A 19,308-nucleotide genomic window follows, 5' to 3' on the forward strand; every position below is an offset into this window, starting at 1 on the left:
CCCACACCCGCACGGCCCTCACCTCACCGCATGGCCCTCACCTCACCGCACGACCCACACCCACACGGCCCACACCTCAGCACACGGCCCTCACCTCACCGCACGGCCCACACCCGCACGGCCCTCACCTCACCGCATGGCCCTCACCTCACCGCACGACCCACACCCGCACGGCCCACACCTCAGCACACGACCCACACCCGCACGGCCCTCACCTCAGCACACGGCCCTCACCTCACCGCACGGCCCTCACCTCAGCACACGGCCCACACCCGCGCCCACACCTCACCGCACAGCCCACACCCGCGCAGCCCACACCGGCGACTCCCGGCCTCCAGCACTGTAAGTCCCTGCATTGCTAGTGCTTGCAAATTATTGAGCCTGTTTCATTTTCTTAGAGGCAAGACCAGACTACGCCATGTAGCGTGTAGCTCAGCAGCAGTCTGTTAAGTTTAGCAAACCCAAGGCTGGGTTTCATCTAGCCGCAAAAAAAGAAAAACACCCCAAAATAACTTTTATTAAAAATGGTCAACTTAGTCGGGCGCTGGTGGCTCACACCAGCTACTCAGGAGGCTGAGATCTGAGGATCGTGGTTCAGAGCCAGCCGGGGCAGGAAAGTCCAGGAGACTCTGATCTCCAATAAACCACTCGAAAACCGGAAGTGGCACTGTGGCTCAAGCAGTAGAATGCTCACCTTGAGCTGAAGAGCTGAGGGACAGCACCCAGGCCCAGAGTTCAAGCCCCACGACCGACAAAAACAAAAAGTCAACTTGCTGGGCACAGTGGCTCACGCTTGTAATCTTAGCTACTCAGGAGGCTGAGATCTAAGTTCAAAGCCAGCCAGAAAAAGAAAGTCTATGAGACTTATCTCCAAAAATGACCAAAAAAGCTGGAGGTGGAGTCCAAGTGGCAGAGTGCTAGCCTTGAGCAAAAGAAGCTCAGGGGACAGTACAAAGGCCCTGAGTTCAAGCCCCAGAATGGGCAAACACAAAAAATCAAAGCGCTACACCTTTTCATGTGATAACTGATCACCAGTCTGAAGAAATGTCTAGTCAGACTCATAAGTGATTTTAAATTTTGCTTTAAAACACAAAGCGCCGGGCGCCAGTGGCTCATACTTGTAATCCTAGCTACTCAGGAGGCTGAGATCTGAGGATCGCAGTTCAAAGCCAGCCCAGGCAGGAAAGTTCATGAAACTTATTTCCAATAAACCACCAGAAACTGGAAATGGCGCTGTGGCTCAAGTGGTAGAGAGCTAGCTTTGAGCTGAAGAGCTGAGGGACAGCGCCCAGGCCCAGAGTTCAAGCCCCACAACTGGCAAAAAAATATTTTTTTTTTTTTTGCTTTAAAACAAGATGAATGGGATCTTATTAAAATGCAGGTTTCTGATTCTACTTCCGCCGGGCCTGGAGCCTCCGCGTTCACCCCGGGCTGAGGCCACTGCTTTGGGGGGAAGGTTCCAGGTTTGTGTGGTCTCCTGCTGCCAGTCCAACTACTGTCCTTGAACGCGCACTCTGCCTTTCCTCTGGCTGAAGGCTTCTATTCTTTGCCTTTGATTTTCTGCATGTTTGCTACAATGTGTTTTGAAGTAGATACTTTACTTGCTATACTTGAATTATACTGTGCTTTTTAAAAAGTAATAATCCATGCTTTCCATCTACTTGGGAAATAATTACCACCGATTATTTCTTCAAAATGAACCTTTCCCGTCCTACAGGGCCTTTGGCTAGAACACCAGTTAGACTTTGCGTATGTGCTGTCCCTTAGCTTTTCACTTAAGGCTGGCGCTTTACCACTTGAGCCGCAGCTCCTTCTGGCTTTTTGTTGGTTAGCTGAAGAGTCTCAAAGACTTTCTGCCTGGGCTGGCTCCAGACCATGCTCCCACGTCTCAGCCTCCAGAGAGCACTGAGGACAGGTGTGTCTGTGGGCCTGGGCCCCTCTTCCTGCCTCCTCCCTTTTTGCGTGTCTTTCTGGGTGGATTCAGAACGGATTCTTCTGATCCACTCATTCTTCAGGACTCTGGTTTTCTGAGGGGCCGTGGAGCCGGATCTGGCCTGGAATCCACACCCTGCCTCACGGGTCTTAGGATGTCACTGTTTCACGGCTAGGCTTAGGACATTACTTCCTCTCTCTTCTTGGGTTTTTCTGCTTTATTTTGGAACTCCTTCGGGTCCTGGTTCTGCTTTTGTTTATTCGTACTCATGATGCTTGGACCCTACTGTGTTATCATTTTGGATTCCCTGATCGGATTTGAAAGCATGGTTGTCGCTCCAAGAACCCTGTCAGGCCTTGTTTGGAAGGAAGGCCTCCCGAGAGGATTCTGGGGCACCACACCAAAGCCAGTCTGAATATCTGAATTAAGTCCGAAATTCTACAGGGACTTAATCTTGTGAATGAGATTCTGTTGACTTTGTAGAAAAGGACTTCAGTGAGCCCCTCCAGCCAAGAGTGGGTGCTGACTGCAGTGTGTGCTGACTGCAGTGTGTGCTGACTGCAGCGTGTGCTGACCGCAGCGTGTGCTGACCGCAGCGTGTGCTGACCGCAGCGTGTTGACCGCAGTGTATGCTGACTGCAGTGTGCTGACTGCAGTGTGTCCTGACTGCAGTGTGTCCTGACTGCAGTGTGTCCTGACTGCAGTGTGTCCTGACTGCAGTGTGTGCTGACTGCAGTGTGCTGACTGCAGCGTGTGCTGACCGCAGCATGTGCTGACCGCAGCGTGTGTTGACCGCAGTGTATGCTGACTGCAGTGTGTTCACTGCAGTGTTGACTGCAGTGTGTGCTGACTGCAGTGTGTGCTGACTGCAGTGTGTTGACTGCAGTGTGCTGACTGCAGTGTGTGCTGACTGCAGTGTGTGCTGACTGCAGCGTGTGCTGACTGCAGCGTGTGTTGACCGCAGCGTATGCTGACTGCAGTGTGTGCTGACTGCAGTGTGTGCTGACTGCAGTGTTGTCCTGACTGCAGTGTGTGCTGACTGCAGTGTGTGTTGACTGCAGTGTGTTGACTGCAGTGTGTGCTGACTGCAGTGTGTGTTGACTGCAGTGTTGTCCTGACTGCAGTGTGTGCTGACTGCAGTGTGTGCTGACTGCAGTGTGTGCTGACTGCAGTGTGTGCTGACTGCAGTGTGTTGACTGCAGTGTGTGCTGACTGCAGTGGGTGTTGACTGCAGTGTTGTCCTGACTGCAGTGTGTGCTGACTGCAGTGGGTGTTGACTGCAGTGTGCTGACTGCAGCGTGTGCTGACTGCAGTGGGTGCTGACTGAAGTGTGTGCTGACTGCAGCGTGTGCTGACTGCAGCGGGTGCTGACCGCAGTGTGTGTTGACCGCAGCGTATGCTGACTGCAGTGTGTTGACTGCAGTGTGTGCTGACTGCAGTGTGTGCTGACTGCAGTGTGTCCTGACTGCAGTGGGTGCTGACTGCAGTGTGTGTTGACTGCAGTGTTGTCCTGACTGCAGTGTGTGCTGACTGCAGTGTGTGTTGACTGCAGTGTGTGCTGACTGCAGTGTTGTCCTGACTGCAGTGTTGTCCTGACTGCAGCGGGTGCTGGCTACAAGGTTTGTTGACTGTAGCAGTGTCCTGTCACGGGTGTTGACTCCGTCCTCTCTTCCCACATGCATTCCTCAGACCGCCCTGGCACCCCCTGCGTCTGTAAATGCCCTCGCTCAGGTGGAGTGCAGTGTGTGTCCTGTCACCTCATGCCTGTGGGTGGGGTTTCCGGAACACACTGCCAGCTGTGGCCATGTGAGGACCTGCAAGTCACACAGTCCCTGCCGACGCCCAGCCCCCGAGCATCTTCCCAAAGCCAGGCCTTGGGCTGCAGGCCTGGCCTGAGGGGGTGAGCAGCACACTGCCATGCATGCTGTCACCGCAGGAGGCAGGCAGACAGAGGCAGGGCTTGCAGAGCAGCCTCCAGTGCCAGCCCTGCGCCGGGCTGTCACAGGCAAAGCCGCGGCCTGGCGTCATCTGGACGCCATGGCCCGCCCTTCCCCCCACCAAGCTGCTGTCCAGAGTGGCCGTCTGCTCTCCAGCCATGGCCTGAGTTTCTCGCCCATGGTTGCCAGCCCTAGCACAGGGCCTAGGCCTCCATCCCAACCAAGACACAGTGGCTGAGCTCGGCGTTTCCACCCTGCGCCACCACGGCTCAGCCAGACTCAAGAATAAGGCGAGACCTGGGCGAAGGTTGGAATTGCTTTTATTGAGGGCGGGCGCGGCAAGGCTCCGCCGTGGTCAGGTTAGTGTTTGGCCGGGCGCCCGCCGGCACCAGCTGGGTTAGTGGAACATGCAAAGCTCGCTCAGAGAGTGGGGGCAGGGCTAGCCTCAAAGCCAGGGGGCGGCCGGACCAGGCGTGGGCCCACTGCCTGCCGAGCACGCACAGACGGCTCCGTCCCTGAGCCACAGGCAGGCTGGGGTCCCCAGGGGCAGGGCGGCCGGCAGCACCCAGGCTCCAAGGCCACTGGAGCCCTGGGGGAAGGTGAGATCTCCAGAGCCCCAGCCCTGCCCAGCCCGAACACCGGACTGTCACGCAGGCCAGGGCTCGGGGCTGGGCACAAGGGAGGACACAGAAGGCACTTACAAGGAGAGCAGAGACTGGCGGCGAAAGCCGGGGCTGGGGTCTGAGAGTGGGTGCGGGGGCACTGAGCAAGGATGCGCAGCAGCAGCGGCAGAAGCCAGGAAGGAGGCTGGGGTGGGCCTCCACTCCCACGGGGAAGCAGCTTCTCTGGGCAGTCTGGGAGCGATGGCCGGTCCAGGACCTTCTCTCCCCAGAAAGAGCCACTGAGCGAGCAGGCCAGGCCAGGAACAAAGCTGGGGAGCAGAGGCTAGGCCGGGAGAGAACCTGAGCGGAGCAAGGACCAGGCCTGACCCTCACAGCGAGGGATGGCGGCGAGGTGTCCAGTGTGATGGGTGTATGGGGCCGAGAGGCTTGCACACACAGAACGTTCTCCAGGGAGACAGGAGGGGCAGGCTGGGAGCCGGCTCTGGACCCCCGCAAGGCACCTGGCTGTGGTGAGTGGCAGGTAGAAGGAACGAGAAGTCCCAAGGAGGCAGGGGTGGTCAGTGGGCCGGGCCAACCCGTCTCCCAGCACACGGCTGCCTGGGCAGCGCGCGTGTGTACTACATGTTAGTCTGGTCTTTTTGGTTACACTTTAGGCACCGCTTGGGAGGAACACAGCTGCACACGTTAGAGGAAGACCCCAGCGCCCCGGCAGGGAGCCTGGCCACATGCAGAGCGGGAAGTGGGGTGCAGGCAGGGGGTCAGGCCACTGCAGACTCTGGGCCCCCCAGAGAAGTGGAGGACCCTGAGGCATAGCGCCGGCCATAGCCCGAGGAAGAGTAGGAGGAAGACGAGAAAGTCATGGAGAAGCCGGAGCCGGTGGCATCAAAGCTGCCTCGGCGGGAGCCGGCCCGCGAGCCGGTGCGCGAGCCGGCCCGAGAGCCGGCCGCGGAGCCGGAGCCGCTGACGCTGTAGGGGCTGTAGTAGCCCTTGCTGGACTGGGCAGCAGCCTCGAGCAGCCGCAGCCCGGTCCCCTCTTCCACCATGCTGCGGTCCAGCGCGTCCTTGTAGGAGATCCTGAGCTTGGTCTTGGGGCAGGTGAGGTACTTGGAGTACGCGCCGACGTCACGCAGCTTCTGAGCTGTGCGGGCATCCACAGTGCCGCGCTGCAGGGCCTCGTCGAGAGACACTCGGCCCGGCGTGTCGGGCTCGATCAGGCCCCCCGTCAGGTACTGCACCTCCAGGAACCGCTGGCCCGCCTCGTAATACAGCCAGCCCTTCTTCAGGGCCTGGGCGGCCGACATCTTGTTCTTGGTGCGTGGGTCCTCGAAGCCGCAGAAGGCCTTCTGGGCCAGGTTGATGCGGTCCACCATGACCCTGTCCACCAGACCCTTGTTGAGCGCCTCGGTGACGGGGAAGCGCTCCCCGGTGCTGGGGTCGATGATGCCCCCGGTGCAGGCCTGGGCCTCCAGCAGCCGCTGCCCGGTGATGTTGTCCACCAGGCTGCGGTGCATGGCCTCGGTGATGGACACTTTCTCCAGCGTCTCCGTGTCGAGGATGCCGGCCACCGGGCCCGTCTCCTCGGTGGGGTCTGACCAGGAGGCCAGCTGGGTCCTGGAGGCGGCGGGGCTGATGGGGTAGGAAGAGGACGAACCCACGGAGGAGGAGCGGGAGCGGAATCCGCCGGCATTGCCGGACAACATGTCGGCAAACTCGGTGATGGAGAGCGTGCCGGCCCGATACTGGTCAAGCGCCGAGCGGTCGATGAGGTTCTTGGTGATGGCGTCGTCGATGTCATACTGGCGGCCGGAGCGGCGGTCGATGATCATAGACTTGACGACGCCGTCCGAGGAGGAGATGGTGATCTCCTCCCACTCGCACTCTTGCTCCGACAGCTCCAGGTACGTCTGGTTGTCGATGAGGCCCTTGCGGTAGGCCTCGTACACCGACATCTCCTTGCCCGTCTCGGGGTCCACGATCACCACGCGCCGCTTGCGCACCGACGACTTGGAGGACGTCTTCCGCTCCCGCTTCCTCTCCTTCAGCGGCAGCAGGCACAGGCCGGTCTGCGGGTCGGTGACGCAGCGCTCCATGAGCTGCAGGTAGGTCAGGTTCTCCTCCGTGTTGGGGTCGAAGAAGCCCTTGGTGTCGTCCGAGGGGTCCGTCAGGATCTCATTCATCTCCTCGTCGAACAGGCCCCGCTTGTAGGCCACCTCCACGGGCAGCCGGTGGCTCTCCTCGGGGTCGATGATGCCGCCCGTGGCGATCTGGGCCTCCAGCAGGCGGATGCCGTGGTCTTTCAGGATGAGGCCCTTCTTCATGGCCTGGAACAGGGAGATGAGCTTCCCCGAGTAAGGGTCCTTGTAGCCGGTGACGGCGCGCTCTGCGGACAGCAGCTTGTCCTTGAACTCAGGGCCCACGATGCCCATGCGCACGGCCTCCTCCACGGTCAGCTTGAGTCCTTTGATGGGGTCGATGACGTAGCCTGTGGCCGCCTGGGCCTCCAGGAGCTCGAAGGCCGTGCCCGGGCGGATGATGCCCTTCTTCATGGCCTGGTACACGGACAGCCGCTCTTTGGTGGCATCCACGAAGACGCCCGCGATGCAGCTGGTGCCCTCAAGGAACTTCTGAAGGTTCTTGGTGACCTCCTCGACGGAGGTCAGGCCCTCCTGCAGCTGCAGCGCCGTGGCTTCATCCAGGACCTGGGAGCGCACCAGCTCCTCCACCGTGATCTGCTTGCGGAGGCCGCGGAAGGTCAGCTTCCGCGAGGCCGACAGCGGCAGGAGCATCTGGCCGCTCTGCTCGTGGCGGTGGCAGCGCCGGAGCAGCTGCGTGTAGCTGAGGCGCTCGTCCGTGGAGGGGTCCACGTAGCCACGCACCTCGCTGGGCTCCGACAGCTGCTCGTGCGTGTCCTTGTTGATGTAGCCGCGCTGGTAGGCCACCTCCAGGGGGAGGTGGAAACCCAGGCGAGGGTCCACGATGCCCCCGGTGGCCAGCTGGGCGTCCAGCAGCCGCAGGGCCTCCTCGGCGGGGATCAGCTCCTTCTTCATGGCCTGGAAGAGCGAGATGGTCTGCTCGGTGTAGGGGTCGCGGTAGCCGGTGACGGCCCGCTCCGCGGACAGCAGGCGGTCGTGCAGCTCGGGTCCCACCAGCCCCTTCCGCACGGCCTCATCCACCGTCAGCCGCTCGCCCTTCACCGGATCCAGCAGGAAGCCCGTGGCCGCCTGGGCCTCCAGAAGCAAGCGAGCCACCTCCACGCTCAGCAGCCCCTTCCTCAGCGCCTGGTAGATGGTCAGTGCCTGCCTCGAGCCGGGCAGGTACACGCCAGCCACCGAGCCCGTGCCGTAGAGGAAGCGCCAGGCAGACTCTGCCTCCAGGACCTCGTGCAGGCTCCGGGCGCCCTCGCGGAGCAGGTTGTAGGCCTCGAGGGAGATGATGCGGGCCTCGTGAAGGTCCTCGGCGGTGAGGCGGCGCCGCACGTAGTCATAGGAGGAGCGGCTCTGCTGCCGGATGATCTCGGTCTTCTCGATGATCTCGATGATGATGATGATCATGCGCTCCTTCGTCACGCGGCCGGCCTGGAAGTCAGCCATCAGGCGTTCCCGCTGTTCCTCGGGGATCAGGTCTGACTGCATCACCTCCCACAGGGACATGGTGGAGCCGCCCCGGCTGCCCCCGGCGGGGATGTCGATCTGCGTCTCCTGGAAGGCCTTGCGGGTCTCCTCCTCTGTGTACACCTGCGTGGTCTCCACCACCTCTGCCTTCTCTGCAGCCTTCAGCGGCAGCAGCCGCAGCCCAGTCTCCGGGTCCTCCACGCAGCGCTCCAGCAGCTGCCTGTAGGTCAGGTTCTCGTGCGTGTTGGGGTCGAAGAAGCCCTTGGTGTCGTCGCTTGGGTCCTCCAGGACGCGGCTCATCTCCTCATTGAAGTAGCCGCGCTGGTAGGCCACGTCCACGGGCAGGCGGTGGCTGTGCACCGGGTCGATGATGCCGCCCGTGGCAATCTGGGCCTCCAGCAGGCGGATGCCATGGTCCCTCAGAACGAGGCCCTTCTTCATGGCCTGGAAGAGCGAGATGGTGGAGCCCGAGTAGGGGTCCTTGTAGCCGGTGACTGCCTTCTCTGCCGACAGCAGCTTCTCGTGCAGCTCGGGGCCCACGACGCCCGCCTTTACAGCTTCGTGGACGTACAGGCGCTGATTGCGCACGGGGTCCACCAGAAAACCCGTGGCCGCCTGGGCCTCCAGCAGGAGCGTGCCTGTGCTGGGCCGGAGCAGGCCCCGGCGCATGGCCTCGTAGACGCTCACCTTCTCTCCAGAGTCCTCCAGGTAGATGCCGGCCAGACAGCCGCTGCCCTGCAGCAGCGTGCGCACAGAGCCCACCTCTGAGAGATCTCTGACCGAAGTCTTGCCGTCCTTGAGCTGCTCAAACTGGGCCCTGCTGAGGACGCCGGCGGCCAGGAGCTGGCTGGCGGGCACCGGGGCGCGGAGGCCGCTGAACGTGAGCCCTTCCTGCCGCCGGGTCTCCACCTCCTCTACGATGGTGATGAGGATCTTGATGACCTTCTCCACGGTGACCTTGCCTGTGCGGAACTGCCGCAGCAGCTCCTGGCGCTGCTCCTCGGTGAAGTACTCGGAGCGGATCAGCTCCCACACACTCACGGTCCTGCCCTGCAGGCTGCCCACGGGGACCTCGACTGTGGCCTTCTCGAAGCTCTCTCGGGCCTGCAGCTCCGAATAGACCTCCTCCAGGTGGGCCCGGGCCGCCTTCTCTGACACAGGCAGCAGGCTCAGTCCAGTCAGCTGGTCGGGCCGGCACCGCTGCTGGAGCTGGCCATAGGTAACCGGCTCCCGCGTGGTGGGGTCTAGGTAGAGCTTGGCCTCGTCCGCGGGTGCCGACAGGGCCCCGCTGGTCTCCTCGTCCAGGTAACCCCGGGCGTAGGCGACCTCCAGAGGCACACGGTGGCTCTTGCTGGGGTCTATGATGCCCCCTGTGCACAGCTGGGCCTCCAGCAGGCGCAGGCCCTGCTCCCGGGGAATGAGGCCTTTCTTGAGGGCCTGGAACAAGGAGACGCTCTGTGCCGAGTAGGGGTCCCGGTAGCCTGTCACAGCCTTCTCGGCCGACAGCAGCTTCTCGTGCAGCTCCGGGCCCACCAGGCCGGCGCGGACGGCCTCATCCACCGTCAGCCGGGCGCTCGTGGCGGGGTCGATGACATGGCCTGTGCCAGCCTGGGCCTCCAGCAAGGCCACGGCCGCCTCTGGCGGAAGCAAGTCTTTCTTCAAGGCCTCGTAGATGCTCAGCCTCTGCGCCGCCTCCTCCAGCCACAGCCCTGCAATCACGTTGGCGCCCCGCAGGGCCCGGCGCACTGCGTCCACCTCGGCCGCCTCCCGTACCGAGCGCTCGCCTCGCTGCAACTGCTGGTAGAGCTCGCGGTCGATGACCTTGCTGTCCAGCAGCTCTGCGGCAGGCACGAGGGTGCGCAGGCCCTCAAAGCAGAGCTGGCCCTTGCGCTCCTGCTCCTCCACCACGGTGATGACGATCTTGATGATCTTCTCCACCGTGATGCGGCCCGTGCGGAACTGCCGCAGCAGATCCCGCCGCTGCTCGGCTGTGAAGTACTCCGAGTTGATGATCTCCCAGATGGTCACCGGCTTGCCCTGGAACTTGCCGAATGGCGCGGAGACAGTGGCCTTCTCGAACACGTCCCGGGCCTCCGCATCCGTGTAAACCAGCTCACGGCCCTTGGCGGCCTTGTCGGTGAGCGGCAGCAGCCGCAGCCCGGTCTCCGGGTCCTCCTCGCAGCGCTCCAGCAGCTGCCTGTAGGTCAGGTTCTCGTGCGTGTTGGGGTCGAAGAAGCCCTTGGTGTCGTCGCTCGGGTCCTCCAGGATGCGGCTCATCTCCTCGTCAAAGTAGCCGCGCTGGTAGGCCACGTCCACGGGCAGGCGGTGGCTGTGCACCGGGTCGATGATGCCGCCCGTGGCGATCTGGGCCTCCAGCAGGCGGATGCCGTGGTCCCGGACGATGAGGTCCTTCTGCATGGCCTGGAAGAGGGAGATCCGCTCCCCGGAGTAGGGGTCGGTGTAGCCGGTGACCGCGCGCTCGGCCGACAGCAGCTTGTGGTGCAGCTCCGGGCCCACGACGCCCTCCTTCACCGCCTCGTTCACCGTCAGCCGCCGGTTCCGCACCGGGTCCAGCAGGAAGCCTGATGCAGCCTGGGCCTCGAGCAGGATGAGGGCGGTGCCCGGGCTCAGCAGCCGCCTCTGCAGGGCGGTGTAGATGCTCAGCTTCTCGTTGGCAGGCTTCAGCAGCAACCCTGCGACGCTGCTGCTGCCCTGCAGGTACTGGCGCACATCCGCCCGGCGCGAGAGCTCGTCCACCGTGGTGCGGCCCTCCGCCAGCCGCCGCAGTTCCTCTGCACTCAGCACGCCCGCTTCCTGCAGCCGCTGGGCTGCCACCCTCTGCCGCAGGCCCTCGAAGCTGTGCTGTGGCTGGGCCTCCGCGGCCGGGCCGTCAGGCGCATCCCGGCCGTTAGGCAGGACCTTCACGGCGGCCACCTCCTCTGAGTGAGCCAGGGCAGCTTGGTGCGCTTCCTCCAGGCGCTGCAGCCGCTCCCGCAGCCTTCGGTTCTCCTCCGCCAGCAGCTTCTCCTGCTGCTCCCGCTGCTGCTCCAGGCGCTGCAGCTCCTCCTGCTTACGCCGCACGCCCTCCTCCGCCTCACGCTGCCGCCGCCGGGCCTCCTCCATGCTGGCCACCAGCTGCTGCTTCTCCTGCTCCATCTGCTGCTGCTGCCGCTGCTGCTCCTCACGCAGCTTCTGGGCCTTGGCCACCTCGTCCTGGAAAAGCTGCTCCAGTTTGGCCTTCTCCTGCTCGATGAAGTGCTCCCGCTGCAGCAGGCTGTCCTTCTCCGAGAGGAAGCTCTGCTGCAGGGCCTGCGTCTCCTGCACCATCTGCTCCTGCTGCACCATCTGCATCTAGTGGAGGTGGAGGAGGAGAGCAGTCAGAGGGGAGGAGAGTCCGGGAGAGCCCGCCTCACCACCCGAGGGTGCCCCGCCCGGCCCGGCCCCCGTGAGGACGGAAGGTACCTCCTCGGACTTGAGCTGCAGCAACCTAGCCTCCTGCTTGAGCTTGTCCTTCTCACGCTCCAGCTCCGCGATGGCCTCCCGGAGGCGCTCGGCATCCTGGTCACTCTGCTGCCGCTGGATCTCCAGCGTCTGCACCAGCGTCACCTTCTCCTGCGTGGCGAGCTCCGTGCGGTGCAGCTTCTCCCCGATCTCCTCCGCCTGCTTCCGGAAGCGCTGGGCCTCCTCTTCGGCCCGGGCCTGGGCCCGGCTCATTTCCGCCACGCGCAGCTTCAGGCGCTCGGCCTCGGCGCTCATCTCCAGCTGCCGCTGCCGCTCCGCCTCCAGCGTCCGCTGGAAGCCCTGAGTCTCCTGCTCCAGCTGCTGTGCCATCTGCTCCTTGTCCTCCTGCAGCCTCCGCGCCTGCTCCTGCGCCAGCTCCTTCTGCTGCTGCAGCAGCTCTGCCTCTGCCTTCAGCCGTGTGGCCTCCTGCACCGCCTGCATCTTCTCCTTGAGCATCTTCTCCGCCAGGGCCCGCTGCTGCGCCAGGTCCTCCTCGGCCAGCTGCCGCAGCCGCGCAGCCTCCTGGGCCGCCACACTCAGCCGTGCGGCCTCCTCGGCCACCTGCTTCATCTTCTCCGCCTCTTCCTCCAGGAAGCGCTGTGTGTTGTCTTTGTCGCGCAGGATGAGCGCGCGGTTCTCGGCCTCAATGCGGGCCTTCAGCTTGCCCAGCTCCTCCATCTGCACGCGCACAGAGAAGAGCTCCTCTTCCACCTGGCCGCGCTGGCGCGCCGCCTCCGTGACCTCAGCCTTCAGCCGCTGCAGCTCCTCGTCCAGGATGGCCTTCTGGTGGTCGGTCTCCTCCAGCTGCAGCCTCAGGGCGGTCAGTTCCTGCTCCACCTGCGCCTTCTGCCGCAGAGTCTGCTCCGCAAACTTCTTGTGTTTCTCCATCTCCGCATCCGCGGCCTGCTTCTGCCGCAGGGCCGCCTGCTCCGCCTGCGCCCGCCGTGCCGCCTCCTGCTCCGCTTCCTTACGCAGCTTCTCCGCGGCCGCCTGGGCCTGCGCCCGCGCCTGCGCCTCCTCCTCCGCCGCCTGCTTCAGCCGCTCGGCCTCCTCCACCTGCCGCCGGGACTGCGCGGCCTCCCGCTCCGCCTGCTCCCGGGCCTCCTCGGCCTCCTCGGCGGCGCGCCGGGCTGCCTCGGCCTCCCCACGTAGGCGCTCCAGCATGCTCTGCTCCTGCTGCAGGGTCTGCTGCAGCTCCTGCTCCCGCTGCTGCACAACAAAGGCATGTGCCTTCTCCTCGGCCTGCAGCCGCTTCTGGGCAGCTTCCTGGGCCAGCTGCAGCTGCCGGGCCGACTCCTGCTCCGCGCGCTCCCGCAGGCGCCGCGCCTCTTCGACCTTGGCCTTGAGCCGGTCCACTTCCTCCAGGGCGGCCTTGCGCTGGCGCCCGGCCTCTTCCTCGGCAGCCAGGCTTTTCTGCACACGCTCCTCCGCCTCCCGGCGCCGCTGCTCCTCCTCGGCTGCCAGCTGCCGCTGCCGCGCAGCCTCCACCTCTGCCTGCTCCTTGCTGCGCAGTGTGTCCTCAGCGTTGCTGCGAATGCGCCCCAGCTCCAGCTCCAGCTCCGCCTTGCCGGCAGCTGCCTTCTCGAAGCTCACCTTCAGCGCCAGGATCTCCTCCTCCACCTGCCGCCGCTGCCGCAGCGTGTCTTCCACCAGCCCCTTCTGCCGCTCCAGCTCGCTCTCTGACGCCTTGCGCAGCTGGGCCAGGCGCTCCTCGATGTCCGCCTTGTGCTGGGCAGCCTGCTCCTCCAGCCGCCGCCGCTGGAAGGCCTCGTCCTCCGCCAGGCGCCTCAGACGCTCGTTCTCCGCCTCCTTCTCTTTGAGCGCGATCTCGGCCTCTGTCTTGAGCCGCGTGGCCTCCCCGATGGCAGCCAGCTTCTCGGCCAGCACGCGCTCCGCCTCGGCCCGCTGCCGCGCCGCATCCTCCTCGGCCAGCTGCCGCTGCCGCTTGGCCTCCTCGGCCAGCGCACGCAGGCGGGCGGCCTCCTCCGCGAGCTCCCGGAACCGGCCGGCCTCGGCCTCCAGCCTCTGCTTGGACTTCTCACTGCTGGAACGAGACTCCTCCTCTGCCCTCGCCTTGCTGGCCAGCAGCACCTCCATCTCCGCCCGGACCTTGGCCAGCTCGGCCTCCAGCTCCTGGCGCTTCTGGGTGGCGGCCGCAGCCTCGCGCTGCAGCCGGGCCAGCTCCTCCTCCAGCAGCTGCCGCTGCTGCTCGCCCTGCTCCGTCTCGGCCCGCAGGCGGATCAGCTCCTGCTCAGCCGCCAGGCGCTGCTGCGCGGTGCCCTCTGCCAGCTGGCGCTGCTTCTCCAGCTCCTGCTCGGCCAGCTCCCGCTGCCGCACGGCCTGCTCTTCCGCCTTGCCGCGCCGCCGGGCCTCACGCTCCGCCTCCTCCTTCTGCTTCTCCGCCTCGGCTTGGGCCAAGCTCTTCTGCTGCGCCACCTCCTCCGCCTGCAGCCGCAGCCGCAGTGCCTCGTTGGCCTTCAGCTGCCAGCGCTCCAGCTCCCGCTCTGCCTCCTCCCGGGCCCGCTCCGCCGCGGCCTGCTGCTGCGCCCGGCGCTCTGCCTCCTCTCGCAGCTGTGCCACCGCCACGTGCTCCTCCTGCAGCGTGCGCTCCAGCTGCGCCGTCTTCTCGGCAAACGAGGCGCGCTTGCTCTGCAGCTCCACCTCCATGCTGCGCTGAGCCGTCTCCTGGGCCACCTGCACCTGGCGGGCCCGCTCCGCCTCAGCCTGCCGCAGCTGCCGCTCCGCCTCCTCCGCCTGCAGCTTCAGCTCTTCCAGCGCCTGCAGGGCCCGCTGCTTCTCCCGGGCGGCCTCGGCCTCGGCCTTCACGCGCATGGCCAGCTCCGCCTCCGCCTGCCGCTTGCGCTGGCTCTCCTCCTGCACCTGCCTCCGCAGGCGCTCGGCCTCCTCCTGGGCCTGCCGCTTCTGGGCCTCGGCCTCCTCCGCGCGCACACGCAGCGCCTGCAGCTCCCCCTCCGCCCCGCCACGCTGGCGCTCGGTGCTCTCCAGCTGCAGGCGCACCACGCGGATCTCCTCCTCCACGCGCAGCCGGCTCCGCTCGGCCGCTTCCACCTGTTGGGCCTTGGCTTGGATCTCGGCCTCTGAGCTCTGCCGCAGGTGCTGCAGCTCCTCCTGGATGCTGCGCTTCTGCTGCTGGGCATCCACGGCCGCCTCCTCCCGGCGGGCTACCTCCTCCTGCATGCGCCGCTGCAGCTCCTGTGCCTCCCGCTCCGCCTGGGCCTTGGCCTGGGCGTGAGCCTCGGCCAACTGCCGCTGCTTCTCCAACGCGGCCTCCACCTCGGCCAGCCGCTCCCGCTCCTCTGCCCGCTGTTGCTCAGCCAGCCTCTGTGGCCGCGGCGGAGAGGAAGAGAACCAGAGAGAGTGTGAGTGTGGGGTGGGCGGCGGGCGCGCACAGGACACGGCGCCACCACAGTTCCCGCAGACAGCGCGGGGCAGGGGGCAGGGAAGACAGAGGTCCAGCCCAGCAGGGAGACCGCGTGCACCCACCCAGGGCACTCAGCAAGCACCGCCGGCCGCACCGTGCTCACCAGCCCGGGGAAGGAGGCCCAGGCATCCTCCCCTCTTCCCGCAGACAGGCGACGGAGACAGACAGGAAGAGAGAGCAAAGCAGAAGGTGGCAGGGCCTGCAAGCTGCTGACCGCAGTCCTGCCTGCGCTCTGCCCACCCCGGTGGGCTGGCTTCCCGCCCCAAGGCCCCTCTCCCCAATAAGGGGCCATTTTCAAAGCCACGTGGGGTGGGCAGGTGAGGCAGTCAGAGCGGGGAGAACGCGGACCTGCGCCAGCTCAGAGGAGGAAATCAGAAGCCGGCAGACCTGAGCAGTGGAGGCAGCAGAATGGACGGCTGGCACCCTGCTTGGCAGAGGCACCTCAGATGTTCCTTCCCAGCCTCCCAACTCTCCCAGACCAAAGGGCAGAGCGGAACCAACCAGAATCCCCCAGAAGGACACGCACGAGCGAGAGGATGCGGGTGGGGACAGTTGCCATTGAGAGAGAGGAGGCCCGGCGCCGTGGGGAGCGCAGCGCCGTGCCAGGCCCAGGTGCGGCCCAGCCAAGGCCGGCCGGGCAGCTGTGGCGCACAGTGGGCGACCTCAGGTTGCCATGGTAATGCCTGTGGGGTACGACAGGAGGGCACCCCCCGCCACACCGCCAACCCTACCTCCTCCTCCTCCATGCGGCGCAGGGTCTCGCTGATGAACTTGATATACTGGCTCGTCAGGGTGGTCAGCTCGCTGTAGCGTGTGCGCAGGTCCACGTACTGCGGGGGAGGCATGGTCAGCCCTGCACAGCAGCCCCCACAGCCCGCCTCAGCCTGCTGCGCTCGGCCACCCCGGCCTACCTCTTGGATGATGTTCTCCGACCCCGACTGGACCTTGGGCTTCTTGGCTGGAGAGGCCACCGGCTCAAGCTGCGCCTTGTATGTGACCAGCTGGAGCTCATAGTCCTGTAAGAACACAGTGCAGGTGCTGCCCCGATTGCCTGTGCCTAACTTCCCTGCACCCTGACGGGCCTCCCCCGAGTCCCAGGCCCCAGGCCGGACAGCGTGGCCTGCGACATGGCCTCACCTTGATGGCGTTGATGTACTGCTTGGCGAACCTCTGGCACTCCTCGACCTTCTCTCCGTAGCGCTCAATCTCCTCCAGCAGGGCCTGAGAGGGCAGAGTGGTCAGCACCAGCGGTCCCGGGCACCTGCCCCCCCCCGCCCCCCCACCCCGTCCCCCGCCCAGGCCCACCTTCTCCTGCCGCAGCTGCTCCCGCGCGGCCTGGCTGTGGGCCATGGGCACAGCCTGGATCTGCTCCTGCCGCTGCTTGGCGTCCCGCAGCCAGGCACTCAGGGGCTCGGCGCTCTCGCGGTAGTAGCGCAGCTGGCGGCCCAGCTGCTCCAGCTCGCGTTGCCGCAGGTCGTTCTGGGCCAGCACGGCCTGCCAGCGCTCCAGCAGCTGGGCAACCCGCTCCCGCCAGCGCTCCACCTCCACGTCCCGCTCGCCGTGCCGCTGCTGCAGCCGCTCCCCCACCGCCTGCGCGCCCCGCAGCTCCTCCCTCAGCGCGTCAAACACGGGCTGCTGAGCCTCGGCCTGTGCACGCAGCTTCTGTGGGGCACAAGGCGGGCGCCGTCGAGCTGGGCTCCGACCGTCCTCGCCCCAGGAGGCCTGCAACCCGCTACCGTACCTTCAGGGAGGCCTTGGTGGCGTCCAGCTCCGGAAGGGTGGCGGGCACGGCCTGGGCCTCCTTGAGCTGCTCCTCGTGTCGTCTGAGCACCTCCTCCGCGCCCTCCGTGCTGCGGATCACCAGGCTGATGGTCTTCAGCCTGGGGGAGGGGGCAGGGCACCGTGAGCGCAAGGGCTGGAGGGTCCAAGCCAGACAAGCCCTGGCCTGAGTGTTCTGGTGACCCTGGTGGGCGCGGCCACCAGCTTCCGGTGTTCGGGGTCTCAGACCCAGCCTGCCGCCAGGCGCCAGCAGCTCAAACCCGAAACCCTAACTACTTGGGAGACCAAGATCTGAAGATCTCCGTTCAAGCCAGCCCTGGCAGAAAAATCTGAGAGAAGTTCACCTCTCAATTTTAAAAAGTGGGAAGTACAATTATGGCTCCAGACTTGAACTAAATGCTAAACACAAATGAGAAGCCCTGAGCTCAAACGCGAGCACCAGAAAATGAACATAAAGACCCATCCTTTAGACCCAAAGGGAGAGTTCTCTGGCAGAAGCAGCAGGTTCCAAAGTCCTGAGGCAGATGGCAGCGTGCATAGCGCGTCCTCAGCTGAGGCTGAGGGCCTGAGGTGGGAATGGCGCTGTGCACCAAGCGATTTGCCTGTCCCCGAGGGGAACTGCCCACAGTACAGCACACAATCAACACAGACACCGACGCTGGGACCTGAACTTCAGGCAGGAATGAGATCTCTTAGCGGGCTTCTGGAAAAATCCTTCTGAATGCCTTTCGTGCCTCTGAATTGAAAAAGGCTGAAGTAAATAGCCAAGAGCAGAAGAGGCCTTACAGGGCGTGGGGGAGAGGGGGCAGAGAGGCTGGGCGTGGGGGGCGGGCAGGGGGCTGGTGTTGGTGGCTGGTCTGGGGGGCTGGCAGAGAGATGGACAACGGGGGCCGTGGGGGGCAGCGGAGCAGGCAGAGGGGTCGTCTCTGAAAGGGAAGCTAAGGTCATCACTGAGAACTCGGAAGGGAGACGTCCTGGAGGAGCTTAGCGCTCTCTCCTCCATCTCGTTTAGTGGTGGTTCTCACCCCGCTCCTCCAGGTCTTCCTCCTCCCAGGAAGCCATTCTGAATGGTGCCACGCCTTCCACATGCAGACCCCTCCCTCAGAGCCTGCCAGCCTGGCGGGGGCGTTCCTCACCCCTGCCCATGCTCTCCCCTCCTCACCCTTGCCCCCATGCTCTCCCCTCCTCACCCCTGCCCCCATGCTCTCCCCTCCTCACCCCTGCCCCCATGCTCTCCCCTCCTCACCCCTGCCCATGCTCTCCCCTCCTCCTCATACTGACCACATGCTCTCCCACTCCTCACCCCTGCCCATGCTCTCCCCTCACCCCTGCCTCCTCTCATGCTCTCCCTTCACCCCTCACCCCTGCCCCATGCTCTCCCCTCACCCCTGCCCCCATGCTCTCCCTTCACCCCTCACCCCTGCCCCCATGCTCTACCTTCACCCCTCACCCCTGCCCCCATGCTTTCCCTTCACCCCTCACCCCTGCCCCCCATGCTCTCCCCTCACTCCTCACCCCTGCCCCCCTGCTCCCCCCTCACCCCTGCCCCCATGCTCTCCCCTCACTCCTCACCCCTGCCCCATGCTCTCCCCTCACCCCTCACCCCTGCCCCCCATGCTCTCCCCTCACTCCTCACCCCTGCCCCCATGCGCTCCCCTCACTCCTCACCCCTGCCCCCATGCTCTCCCCTCACCCCTCACAGGGCGGCTCCCCACTGCCACCCTTGCATCCCCGAGACCCCCGTCTGCTCCCGCATCTTCAGGACCGCCGTCACAAAGCTCCACTCCAGCTCGGTGGGTCAGACCCACCAGCTCTGGGCCACGTTACCTAACCCCGCACCCGCGCCCTGTGCCGCTTTGCACACAGACAGGACACTCACTTCTCCAGGTAGATGGCTGACAGGCTGCGGACCTGCTCCAGCTTGCCCAGGGTCAGCTCCAGCTCAGAGCGTAGAACGGGGGCAGCGGGTGAGGGCTCGGGCAGGGCCAGGACCTCACCGGCTTCAGCCGAGAGCCGGGAGACGCCCTGGCCCAGCCCCTCCACCTCAGCCTGCGTTTTCTGAAGAGACACAGAGGAGGCGGCTGACCACCTGGGCGGCTGGGGAGGAAGGGGTGTGCGGGTCCCAGGGCTGGCGTCTACCTGCTGCTCGGCGATGCGCTGGGCACACTCCCGAGCGGGTTCCTTGTCCAGTGGCAGCCGCAGGCGGTGTACCAGACGCGTCTCACAGGCCTCCAGCTGCAGCCGGATGTCCTTGAGCTCCGAGATGCAGCGCTGACAGCGGCTCTCCTCCTGCTCTCCTGTGGCAGGCTCCGAAACTCAGTGTCCGGCCCCGCCCCGGCCCCGGCCCCGGCCCCGGCCCCGGCCCCGGCCCCGGCCCCGGCCCCGGCCCCGGCCCCGGCCCCGGCCCCGGCCCCGGCCCCGGCCCCGGCCCCGGCCCCGGCCCCGGCCCCGGCCCCGGCCCCGGCCCCGGCCCCGGCCCCGG

At 65.2% G+C, this 19,308-nt stretch overlaps 1 protein-coding gene across 2 annotated transcripts in view; it reads right to left on the bottom strand.

Moving 5' to 3' along the window:
• Nucleotides 1–4,847: 4,847 nt before the first annotated feature.
• The window catches only part of Plec (plectin), a 39,866-nt gene continuing 25,405 nt past the window's right edge, over nucleotides 4,848–19,308 (bottom strand). The window contains exons 24-32 of one of the 2 annotated variants that reach the window (XM_013033864.1): nucleotides 18,966–19,123; nucleotides 18,706–18,884; nucleotides 16,789–16,927; nucleotides 16,353–16,709; nucleotides 16,185–16,268; nucleotides 15,959–16,063; nucleotides 15,779–15,877; nucleotides 11,567–14,947; nucleotides 4,848–11,455 (exon numbers count right to left, since the gene is read on the bottom strand). In XM_013033864.1, coding sequence (XP_012889318.1) covers nucleotides 5,252–11,455; nucleotides 11,567–14,947; nucleotides 15,779–15,877; nucleotides 15,959–16,063; nucleotides 16,185–16,268; nucleotides 16,353–16,709; nucleotides 16,789–16,927; nucleotides 18,706–18,884; nucleotides 18,966–19,123 — 10,706 coding nt within the window. In that variant the 3' untranslated portion in view covers nucleotides 4,848–5,251. The remainder of the gene's footprint in view (nucleotides 11,456–11,566; nucleotides 14,948–15,778; nucleotides 15,878–15,958; nucleotides 16,064–16,184; nucleotides 16,269–16,352; nucleotides 16,710–16,788; nucleotides 16,928–18,705; nucleotides 18,885–18,965; nucleotides 19,124–19,308) is intronic. The other variant, XM_013033862.1, reaches the window with a different exon arrangement.

Source organism: Dipodomys ordii, unplaced genomic scaffold (genome assembly GCF_000151885.1).
Source record: "Dipodomys ordii isolate 6190 unplaced genomic scaffold, Dord_2.0 Scaffold179, whole genome shotgun sequence".
NCBI classification, from domain to species: Eukaryota; Metazoa; Chordata; class Mammalia; order Rodentia; family Heteromyidae; genus Dipodomys; species Dipodomys ordii.